Genomic DNA, 12,457 nt, shown 5'->3' on the forward strand with positions numbered 1-12,457 from the left:
GAAGATAGGAGCTTGTCTGATTTTTAAAACAACCTTAAAAAAGTGAAAACTGCAAAAAAAAAAAAAAGATGAAAACTGAGACTTGTAAAAAAAAAGCACATGGAGTGAAAATAATTATTTTATTATGTAAAACACAGGACTGAAAGAGAATTTTAATATTTTCTGTGTGTGAGAAAAATTTATATTTAGAATTTGCCAGCTGGACACAGTTTAGGTAATTCCAAATTTGTTGGCAACATCCAAAACACATTGTCAGGAACAAGTCAAACAAGGGCCTTCTTTTCTCCATCAGGCCTAATCAAAGTGTTGACCTTAGCCACATCAATGTCACAGAGCTTCTTTACAGCTTGTTTAATTTGGTGTCTGTTGACCTTGACATCCACAATGAATACAAGTGTGTTGTTATTGTCTATCTTCTTCATGGCTGACTCAGTGGTCAGGGGATATTTGATGATGACACGGTGGTCCAGCTTGTTTCTCCTGGGAGTGCTCATCTGGGGGTATTTGGGCTGATTTTGGAGTCTCGGCATCTTAGGTTGGGTCATGTGTGGATCTTCTCTTTATGTTTGGCTATGGAATCACTTCCGGACTGCCTTCTTGGCAATTGATGCCTTTGCTTTGGCTTGGGTTTTGGGAGGAGCAGGGGTTTCCTTCTTTGCTTTCAGTGCCATCTTTGTAGAAAGCAGAATTTTAATATTTTAAATTGATGTTAAATAAATGTATCACATTAATATGAATTAAAGGAATAAAAATACAAGTGGTGTTCTGAATTTGTTAATTTAGAAACTTTTTACTAATATTTTTAATAGGAAAAAATAGCTAAACAAGATATTACTATGGAAACAACTAAATCCAGAGGTCTTAATATGCTTATATTTAGAAAGTTTTAATTCACCTACTAACTTGTTTAAAATGTAAATAATATTTCATACCCCCTTTGGTTAATTTCCACAAACCTTAAAATGTACCAAAGAACTATTCAGGAAATGTCTCCTTCTCCCAACAGAAGTTACGACACCATGAAACATAACACCTACCTGGTGTGATAAACATATTAATGGCGGTCCAGTCACTCCAGACTCCTGGGCCACGCAGTCTCTTAGCCCGAAGCTGGATCTCATATACGGTGCTAGGACGCACATTTTCTACTTCCAAGAATGTAGATACGACCGTCTCAGTAATCTGATAAATGTCAAATGTTAAGTGTTCATTTTAAACCATCAGAACACCAAGTTAATGTTAACTATTATAGACTTGAACATTTATTCTCAAGATATGAATTTTGTATCTTGAATTGATAACAAATACATATATTTCTAATTTTTCTATAAATGGAAGAATCACTAATCCCATTTGGGAGTACTTGTTTCTTTGTTATGTTATTGAGGTTATCAATATCATGTGTTCATTAATAAGCCAAGTTAAAAAAGGATCAGATTAAGCATAGAGAAGAAAGTAGAGATGGGGAAGACGGATGTCAGGCTACATTAAGACCACCAATGAACCTAATTGTAGACACCGAAAAGAAACAAAGAACATCCACCAGTCAACAGAGGGTCAAAGCTTTTCTCTAAAGTGCATGTCCTGAATTTGAACCTGTAGTCGCAAATTATTGTCTCATGGTGAGTATAATAATTTCTGTTTGCTAAAGTTATTTATTGTTGCTAGGTGCCATCAGTCAACTTCAAGTCATAGTGATCCTGTGAACAAGAGATTTAAACCTTGTCCTACCTTGTATCACTCTCATAATCTCTGACATGCTCCAGCCCATTGTTACAATCATTGTGTCATCTTCTCTTTATCTGACCCGTCACCTTTCCCATCATGTTCACTTTTTCCAAGGACAGACCCTCCTGACAACATGCCTAAAGTGTGTGAGGTGAAGTTTCCCCATCCTTGCCTCTAGGGAGCCCCTAGTCGCACTTCCTCTTTGTGGGCACAGCTACACTCTTATGGTACTTTTCTTTTACAGCAGCACTAGATAATTAGGATAGGATTCTTTATCAACATTCAACATAAGCAATTCTCAATAAATTTAAAGGGATTAGAATAGTAGAGTGTAGTGGAATTACTCCAAAGTGAAATTAAACTGACACCAATAAAAAATATTTGCAAATTTATCAATTAAATAGCTCATATTCCCAAGTAACAAAGTCACAATGACAATTAAAATGAAAAAATTTTAACTGAATGTTAAGTTTTGCATGGTCTTTCAGTATTTGAGGGTTGCAACTATTGTCAGTGGGAAGCTTCCAGGTCCTGTCATAATGTGTAATACAGCATGAAAAAATGTTCAGAAGTGGAAAGAGATTTAACTATGTATATTCCTACATAGATTCAAACCATGTGCCTTTGGATTGGCAATATAACACCTTACCATTAAGCCAGAGATTCATAGAGGAGAGTGCAAATAATGATAAATAGAACCTAGGGGTAAGCTACTGTGCAGGAATCAAAATAGTATTTTAAAGAGAAGAAATAGAGCCTTCATAAAATTCTTATACCTTTCATAAAATAATGACTAGCAAATAATTAGTAAATAAATAAATTTCATTTTCTGCCAAAGCGCTCAAAAGTTATTTGTTAATGTCTTTCCTACACTGTTAGGATCATAGACTAAAAATGTTGCATTCACAGCCAGAAAAAAAATCTATTTAGCTATTTTGAGCATTGTAATGTTCACTTGGCATTAATGATGTGTGAGGGGAGAGCAGCTCTGGCTGCAACGTTTAAAGTTATGCATCAGTGTGGCTGGGCCATGACTCAGTGGTTTCATACTTAGCAGTGGAGTCAAGTTGGCTATTATAAGGACATCCATTGGCAGGATACATTTGACATAATTTGGCACTTGTATAATGATGGAGTCATCCTTCATTTTGTGACCTAGTGGAGTTAGTTTCTATTTTCACATAATGTCCAGAGTCACATAACAACCTGGTCCATGGAACATAATGATGCTGCTAAGTGAAGAGTTGTTTTTATGTGCTATCAAGTCGCCTGCGACTCATAGCAACCCTATGCACAACAGCTCTGAACCCTGCTCTACCATGAGCTAACCTTAATGTCTCCGGCACACCTACCTCTACTACCCCAGTCATGGAGTCAATCCATCTCAGGGAAGAGTGGCTGTGTATAATAATAAATGTATATAATTATAACTAAATATATAATGTGTGTGTTTACTTTTTATGTTCTTAACTATTAAAAAAGTAAAAATGTATCTGTTAATTTTGAGACGTTTTCTGAAGTTCAAAATTACATCTGAAATATCAACTATGAGTTACTTTCAAGTCGGACATATGTTAATTTGTTATTTTTTTAGAAGCATATCAAAGAGAAAGCAACTCAGTAGTCAAAACCATTGTTTTTGAAGCTTTACACTACACTTTTTTGCACATGCTTCTAAAGCTTCAACAAAGGAATGTTGTTATTTACCATAGAGTCAGAACCAACCCATAGCTGACCTTCTGATGGGCTTGCAGAGGCAGTTAATCTCACAGAAGGAATTGTTGTTGTTGATTGCTTTGAGTTGAGCACAACTCATATTTACCCTATGAACAAAAGGCTTGACGCTCCTCTACAACTATTCATATTTATTGAAGTTTATAAGATTTCTGGACACATGTTATTTAGGAAGTGGATGCCACTCAGCAAACTATATTTTCCTATTTGCTAATTGTCTCTGAATTAGATAATTGTTGTTGTTATGTATGGAGTGGGAATATCTACTAACAGTTCCTCCAGTGAGATTTTTGAGCCTGTAATTCACATGACAGAAGACTGCCTACCTTTCTCCTGAGGAGCAGCTGGTGAGTTTGAACAATTTACCTTTGAATTAGTAGAGCAGCTCCTTACAAATAAACCATCAGATCTCCCCAATAATACATTTAATATCTTTAAAGTACTTTGTAGAAGATGTAGTAATGTTGTCCATGTGGTCATTTTTTATACTAATCTTAAAGCAGACCCAAGGGTATGATACTGAATAATTACAACCCCTTCTCAAGAAGGATTAGGCACAATTGGCATACAGAGACTTTACAAAATCTCACCAATACTTTAAATGCTTCAAACATTGATTTTTATTTACCATATTATACTTACTTCTTTCACATTTGTTGTAGTATATTCTAAATATGCCACTTGATATTTAAGTTGAAATGGTACTGATGTTGGGCTAGCCCAAGAAATGTTTAAGTTACCACTGTCTGTGATTTCCATATGTACATCTGAAGGTGGATCAGGCTTAACTTGAGAGAGGGGAAAAAAAGAATATTTTTAAATCAAACAACTCTCCTTATAATCAGGAGTAAAATGGTGTCACAATTAATTTTCAATACATCCTCTCTTTACAACTATGAATTTTAAAGAATGCAAGATATTCATCAATATTAGTTCTAAATGATAAGAATCGTTGAATTCATTTAGTCTTTGTGATTATCTATTTATAAGGTTATTACAGTTAACAGGAATTTTATATATATTACACAGGAGAAGATTTCCCATCCTTCTCTAGATAAAATGAACTGACATGGTAACCGGAGCAATAGGATTAGGTATGTCATAGTCAGGGAGATTGGATTAAAATAGAGCAGATTTCAGAGCTACTGTGCAGAGGGTTGCTATGAATCATGGACAACTTGATGGCACATAACAACAGATTTCAGTGACCATAAACACAACAGACAGCAAACAAAAATCACAAAACTATAAACTATGATACATTTTACTGAATATAAATATGCCTTAATTGTAGAAACCTAAAAATATTTTTTTTCCTTTGGACTCTTTGTGTTCCAAGACCCAGATAAACTCCATTTGATAGTGCTACTTTTAAGAGCCCCTTGAGTGAAATATCTCAGTCACAAAAGGACAAATACTGCAAAGTATTACTCTTGTAAAGTGGGACTGACATTGGAGTTTGGAGGAAACTAAGAGGGAATAAATAATATACACTGCATTGAAACAGATGAGGGAGAGATCTCTTTAGGAGAAATACATGATTAGGTATTATTGTCATGACAAGAGTCAAGAATGAAAGCTGCATATACTGGAGTGGACTAGGGGGTGGGGCACGGTGGGCAGGCAGTAAAGTGTACAATAACGAGTGAATGGAAATCTAAAGTCTGTAAACTTTTATTAAAATAAATAAAAATTTTTAAAAAGAGTTACATTGAAATAAGGTAGCTATGACGGTATGTATAGTCTACAGGGGTTTGCGCTGTTAATCCAAAGGCCACATATCTCTAACAGTTTTAACCCACCATGGTTTCCAGGCAAGAAGGATAGCCATCACCTTTTGTGTAATTTACAATCTCAGAAACCCAAAGGAAGGTCAGCTATAAATTAGTTCTGACTTGATGTCAATGAATTGAGTTGTTAAAGAGTTGCAGTGAAATAAGCCAACCTTCCAATATTTGCTGTGATCTTCTTGTTGTGAACCATCAAGTCAGAACCCAGCAATAGTTGACCTGCCAGCAGGTTTTCAGAAGCAGCTAATCTCAAAGAAGGAAATTGTCCATCTTTTTTGTGTGGAGTAGCTGGTGGATTTGAACAGTGTACCTTTGGAATTATGGCAAAGCTTCTTACCACTAGGCCACCAGAGCTCCTTCTGATCTTACCTCTGCACAAATGTACAGAGAACAGAAATCTTACTTTAGTGTATATAAACTACACATAACCTGTATTCTATTAAAGACCTTTTCTAAGTGAAAATTTTTTAAAAAGAGCACAATTTCTCAGAAGAGCCAGCATCACTCATTCTCAAGAATCTCCTTCCCTATTCCTAGAAGTAAACAACTGAAACAGAATTTATCAAGTCTTCCTTCCTCTCTCAAACCACAGAAAATTATTCCACAAAAGTCATAAAAATACCTTTTTTTAAAAACAAAAAATTCTTTTATATTGGTTTGTACACAAAATTTGTATACATTGTAGTTCACACTTTTTTAATTTACATTGTGTTTCATATAATCATTCCTATACATTATGTTTTATAAACTTAATCTCCACTGAATTATGCCTACCATTACTCAGTCAATTTTTTTTTCCCAACAACAATGGAAGTGCACAGACCATTAAAAGGACAAAGGATAATTTTTGTCATGACACTTAGTTCATCATTTAAAAAAAATACTAAGCTGTTGGTTTGTTATTCTTTCTGTTGACAAAGACATGGAAGAACAAGATGTATTCACTTAGCAGTTGGTCAAGGCCCACCTCTTCTATATCTAGATGACTCCCTTGATGCAAAGGATCATGGGAGAGAGTTTTTGTGTTTCAGGAAACTAGATTTGCAACGGACCCGACAGTAACCATGCCTCTGGGCTGTTTCAAACATTCTTCTAGGTGGTATAGCACTGGTCTGTGCGTTGCTGTACAGAGGTAACTCGTGGTTGCTGTGATGCTGAAGACTGTGACAGTGATGTGCCAATCGTGGTAATGGGCACCCATGGTGGACAGTGTTTTCTGGAGCTTCCCAACTAAATCAAGCCTGGAAGCAGGAGCGGCATCCACTTCAGAAATGGCTTGCCTCCGGAAACTCTATGTGCGAACAGTGCTCAGGCTGTTTGTTTATAGGGTCGCTATGAGTCGTCTACGACTTGAGGGCATTAAACAACAACAACAATAACGTGAGCCCTCAGATTCTAATAACTTCTCATCTTTCTCTATTCTTTGACTTGTTCATGAAATTCTGTTCAATGTCTTCAATATGCCAAGTCCTCTTCTTGTCCCATGTCTTTTTCACAAGAGATGTACTCTTTTGATAGTACTTTTTTACATTCTTTCTATGGGTTATTCCTCCATTTGGACCTTAGGTTAATTGTTGTTGCCGTCGTTAGGTTCCATCAAGGCAAGTGCAAGTCATAATGACCCTATGAACAACAGCTCTAAATGCTGCCCTACTCTGTGCCATGCTCACAATCTATGACACACTTAAGCTCATTGCTGTCATCACTGTATCAATCTACCTAGCTGAGGGAAAGTACCCTTTGCCAAATCCAGTGTCAACCAACTGATCCATTTTACTCCACGTCCTGAGAGCATTCCATAGAGATGCTTACTCTCTCTTTCTGAAATAATTTTTTTTTGCTTGAGTTTCAAGATATTAAAGCCCTTCTATTCCTCCCTTCTTACCTTTCATTGTTATGCATCCTCTTTTTGAACTCTAAGCAGTCGAGCTTACTCCTAAACATTTATATGTTTGCACAATTTGAAATATTTCTCTTTCCTACACTCTAGGCCAACATACCCAACTACTTCTTCAATCTCTCTTGTGATTCTATTAGGCTTTAAAAACTTAGTGTGCAACATTCATAACATTGGTCAACATCTATGTGCCAAATGAGAGACCTGCTAAATATATAAAACAACTATTTAAAAAATTGAAGAAAAAAATGGACAACACCATAATAGTGGTGGAAGACTGTAACACATCACTCTCACCAAAAGATAGGTCAACTAAAAAAAAAAAAAGTAACAAGAATTCAGAAGATCTAAATTACACATTCTGTAACTTGACCTGGTGGATGTATTCAGGGTACTGCACCCAACTAAAACTCCATTCACTTTCTTCTCAAGTGCACATGACACATTTTTCAGAATTGATCACATATTAGGGCACAAAGCAAAGTTCAACATACTAAAAAAACATTGAAGTTATACAAAATTATCTTCTCAGACCACAATGCCAAAAAACTAGAAATAACAAGAGGATAAAGCTTATAAAACCACCAATATGGAAATTAAATAACACCCTGCTAAGGCAGTCCTCAGGGGCCAGCAAATGCATAAAAAAATGAAGAAAGATGCAAAGTTAATGATCTATCGCAACATCTTCATCAACTAGAAAAAAAGAACAACAATCTAATCCCACAGCTTTGAGAAGAAAGGAAATTATAAGAACAATAGCTGAAAACAACAAGAAAGAATATTGAAAAAACAGTTGAAACTATCAACAAAACCAGGAGCTGGTTTTATGAAAAGGTCAACAAAATTGACAAACCAGGGACAAATTTAAAAAAAAAAAAAATAAGAAAGACATTAATAGCTTTATTAATTAATGATAGAGGTGACATCACAACAGATTCAGAGGAAAATAAAACTATAATATCAGACTATTATGGAACCCTATTGCTTTTTCCTTGCATCTTTTTTTTTAAATTTTAATGAAAATTTACAGAGACTTTGGGTTTCAATTCATTCATTGTTGCACTTTTCTCCTTGGCCACTCCTCACCCTAGTTTGCTCTTATCTTTGAAAAGAAAAAGAAAAATTCTTTTGTTGTTATACAATCCCTATCTCCAAGTCCACTACACTGCAGCTTTCATTCTGGACTCCTGTCATGACAATAAAATCTAATCATATCGCTTTTAAACAGTTCTATCCCTCATTTGTTTCAATGCAATGTACATTATTTATCCCCTCTTATCCTCCAGAGTCACCCATTTTGTATATTTTATGAGTTCTTTGTTTTTCAATGCAGCATAGTATTGTGAATATACCACAGTTTCTCTATCCATTCATTTGTTAATGGGCACTTGCATTGTTCCCAACTCTTCACAATTGCAAACAAAGCAGAAATAAATATGGGTATGCATATATTGTTTGGGTAACAGTTATGGTTTCTACAGAGCATATTCCCACTAGTGGAACTGCTGGGTCAAATGGTATTTCTATTTGCAACTTTTTGAGAAAGCACCATACAGCCTTCCATAGTGGTTGCAGCATATTACACTCCCACCAACAGTGAATAAGGGTTACATTTTCTCCACAATCTCATGAGCATTTGATGTTTGCTGGTCTGTTAAATTTTGCGAATCTTCCTGGAGTGAAATAATATCTTATAGTTGTTTTGATTTGCATCACTTTAGTTATTGCTGTTGTTGTTATGTGCCATCAAGTCACTTGCGATTCACAGGGACCCTATGTACAACAGCCCTAAACTCTGCTCTGTCCTGTGCCAATAGCACTGTCTCTGACACTTCCATCCTGATTACCCCAGCCACTGGATCAATCCACCTCATAAAGGACCTTCCCCCTCTTGCGCTGTCCTTCCACACTCCCAAGCATGATGGCCTTCTCCAAGAATCAATCTCTCCTTACAACATGACAAAAGTATCTCAGACGAAGCCTCAGAATCCTTCAAGGAGCAGCCCAATTTAAGGAGATTATGTTTTCCAACAGGTTGAAGAATGGAATTAGTATTTGTATTAAGATTGCATTGTATGTATCTTCTCAGACCACAATGCTACAAAATTAGAAATTAATAACGATTATAAAGGGGGAACTACCATACATTTGGAAGTTGAACAGCACCTTACTTGAACATGAGTAGGCTCTAGAAGAAACAAAAATGGAAAAAGTTTCTTGAAACAAATGACAATGAAAACACAATGTACCAAAACCTCTGGGAAACAGCCAAAGCAGTAAACTGAGGACAATTTATAGAATAAACACACACATCAAAAGGCAGGAAAAAATGATCATTGACTCTCTAACTCAATACCTCCAACAAATTGAAAAAGGAAAGCAAGAAAAACCGACACCCTCTAAAAACCCTAAAATTATTTGAAAAGGGCAGAAATAAATTAAATAGGAAACAGAAAAAATAATCAATACCATCAACAAAACTAGGAGTTGGTTCTTTGAACAGGTCAATAAAATTAAAAAACCACTAGCAAAATTAACAATAGAAAAGACACAAATAATCCAAATAAAAGATGAAATGGGCAACTTTGAAACAGAACCAACTAAAATAAAAAGGCTAGCAATAGAATATTATGAAAAACTATACTCAAGAAAATATTAAAAACCTAGAGAAAATGGACAAATGCTTAGAAAATCACAACTACATAAACTTACACAAACTGAAAAGACCCATTACAAAAGAAGAAACTGAAAAAGTAATAAAACAACTTCAAAAAAATTCCTGGACCAGATGGTGTTACAATGATTTTGCTCAAACATTCAGAGAACAACTGTCACCAATTCTCTACATTCTACATTCTACATAAAATAGTTCAGAAAATATAAAAGATAGAATTCGACCCACACACATTCTATGAAATAAACATATCTTTGGTACCAAAGTCAGGTAAAGACACCACCAAAAAAAAATCTAAAAACCACCCCCAAACTATAGGAAAATACCTCTCATGAACATAGATGGAAAACTCCTGAATAAAATCCTTGCCAACACAATTCAATGGTACATAAGAAAAAAAAAAATCACCATGTCCAAGTGGGATTCATAATAGGTATCCAAGGATGGTTGAACAAAAGAAAAACAATCAAGTGATATGTCACAAGAAAAACAATCAAGTGATATATCACATTAACAAAGCAAAGATTATATCAATTGATACAGAAAAGACCTTTGACAAAATGCAACCCCCTTTTCTGATTGAAACATTCAACAAAATAGAACTAGAGGGGAACTTCCTCAACATGGTAAAAGTATATACATAAACCTGAGAGCCAACATTGTTCTGAATGGAGAGAGATTAAAGGCATTCCAATTGAGAAGAGGAACTAGGAAGGATGCCCACTATCACCTCTCCTATTCAATATTGTATTGGAAATCTTAGTGATTGCAATAAGACAAGAGAAGGAAATAAGTGGTATCCAATTTGGTAAAGAGGAGATAAAATTATCTCTATATGTAGATGACATGGTAATATACTTAGAAAACCCTAAAGACTCAGCAAGAAAACTACTGGACATAGTTTACCAATTCAGCAAAGTGGCAGGATATAAGACCAACATACAAAAATCAATTTAATTACTCGATTTTGATACATTTTAAAACTTAAAGGAAATGGACAATCTTCTTGAAACTGATACCCTTCCCAGAGTGACACAGTCAGAAGTAGAACACTTAAATAGACCCATCACAAAAGGAGAAATTGAACAGGTTATAAAAAAGTCTCTCCAGTAAAAAAAAGTCCTTGACCAGATGGTTTCAGGCTGAATTCTACCAAACATTCAGAGAAGATCTATCATCAATTCTACTTAAAGTATTTTAAAAAATGGAAAAAGAAGGAACACTCCCAGAGACATTCTATCAACTAAGCATAATCCTAATACAGAAAGCAGACAAAGACATTACCAAAAACGAAAAATACAGACCAGTATCTCATGAACAAAATCCTACCCAATACAATCCAAAAGCATATTAAAAAAATATTCATCATTTCCACTTGGGATGTTGCAACATAAGAAAAACAATTTATATAATTTACTGTATTAACAAAACAAATAAAAAGAACCATATGGTCTTAGTAATTGATATAGAAAAGGCATTTTATAAAACTTAGTACACTTTCCTGATTAATACACTCAGCAAAATGTGAATAGAAGGAAATTTCCTCAACATAGTGAAAAGTATATAAAGCAAAATCAAGAGGCAAGTTCATTCTCAATGGAGGTAGAATAAAAGCATTTTCCTTGTGAACAGGGAGCCTACTGTCACCATTTCTATTCAATATTGTATTGGCAGTACATGGTAGGATAATACAAAATGAGAATGAAGCAACAGGCATCCAGATACCAAAGAGATAATTAAACTGTCTCAATATGCATATAATAATGATAGTATACACAGAATATTCCAGGGACTTAACAAAAAAGTGTTAGAGCTAGAAGGCCAGTTTAATAAGATGGCAGGATATAAGATCAATATCCAAAAATCAGTGGAATTCCTCCACAGTAACAAAGAGAACTAGGAGAAGGAAACCAAGAAAGCAATACCATTTACAATAGGCAACCACAAATTGAGATACTTGAGAGTGAACCAAACGAGACATACAAGACCTGTACAAAAAAAAAAGAAAGCAAAATATTTCTGCAAGACACAATATAAAAACTAAATAAATGGACAAATGTGTCCTGTTAAAGAATAAGAAAATTCAATATTGTAAAAACGACTATGTTACCAAAAGCAAGCTACATGTTGAACACAATCCCAATCCAAATACCAAATTCATTTTTCAGGCAGAGCAAAAGGGAAATACTTAACTTTATTTGGAGAGGAAAAAGACCTCAAATAAGCAAAGCACTTCTGAAGAACAAAAAGAAAGTGGGAAGCACAGCATGAAGTGGGAGGCACAGCACTCCCTGACCTCAAAACACTACACAATGATAATGACCAAACAAGCATGATACTGGTACAATGATAGGCACAAAGAAGAATTGAGAACCCAGAAATGGACCCATCTAAATCTGGTCAACTGATATTTGACAAGTAAATAAAACCTATCAAATGGGGAAATGGCAACCTCTTCAACAGGTGGTACTGGCAAAACTGGACTGCTGCTACATGCAGAAAGCTGAAACAGGATCCCTATCTCACACTATGCACAAAAATCAACTCAGGGTGGATCAGAGACCTGAAAGTGAAGCCCAAACACCATAAAGTTAATGAGACACAAATTGAAATGATATAAAGAGATTGCCA

At 35.1% G+C, this 12,457-nt stretch overlaps 1 protein-coding gene across 1 annotated transcript in view; it reads right to left on the minus strand.

Annotated features, from left to right (window-relative positions):
- The window catches only part of LOC102852003 (leptin receptor-like), a 201,200-nt gene that overhangs the window by 175,304 nt on the left and 13,439 nt on the right, over positions 1 to 12,457 (minus strand). The window contains exons 5-6 of the mRNA XM_006879839.1: positions 4,105 to 4,250; positions 1,038 to 1,182 (exon numbers count right to left, since the gene is read on the minus strand). Coding sequence (XP_006879901.1) covers positions 1,038 to 1,182; positions 4,105 to 4,250 — 291 coding nt within the window. The remainder of the gene's footprint in view (positions 1 to 1,037; positions 1,183 to 4,104; positions 4,251 to 12,457) is intronic.

The sequence above is a fragment of the Elephantulus edwardii genome, unplaced genomic scaffold (genome assembly GCF_000299155.1).
Source record: "Elephantulus edwardii isolate Elephantulus edwardi_28Jun2011 unplaced genomic scaffold, EleEdw1.0 scaffold00005, whole genome shotgun sequence".
In the NCBI taxonomy this organism is placed as follows: Eukaryota; Metazoa; Chordata; class Mammalia; order Macroscelidea; family Macroscelididae; genus Elephantulus; species Elephantulus edwardii.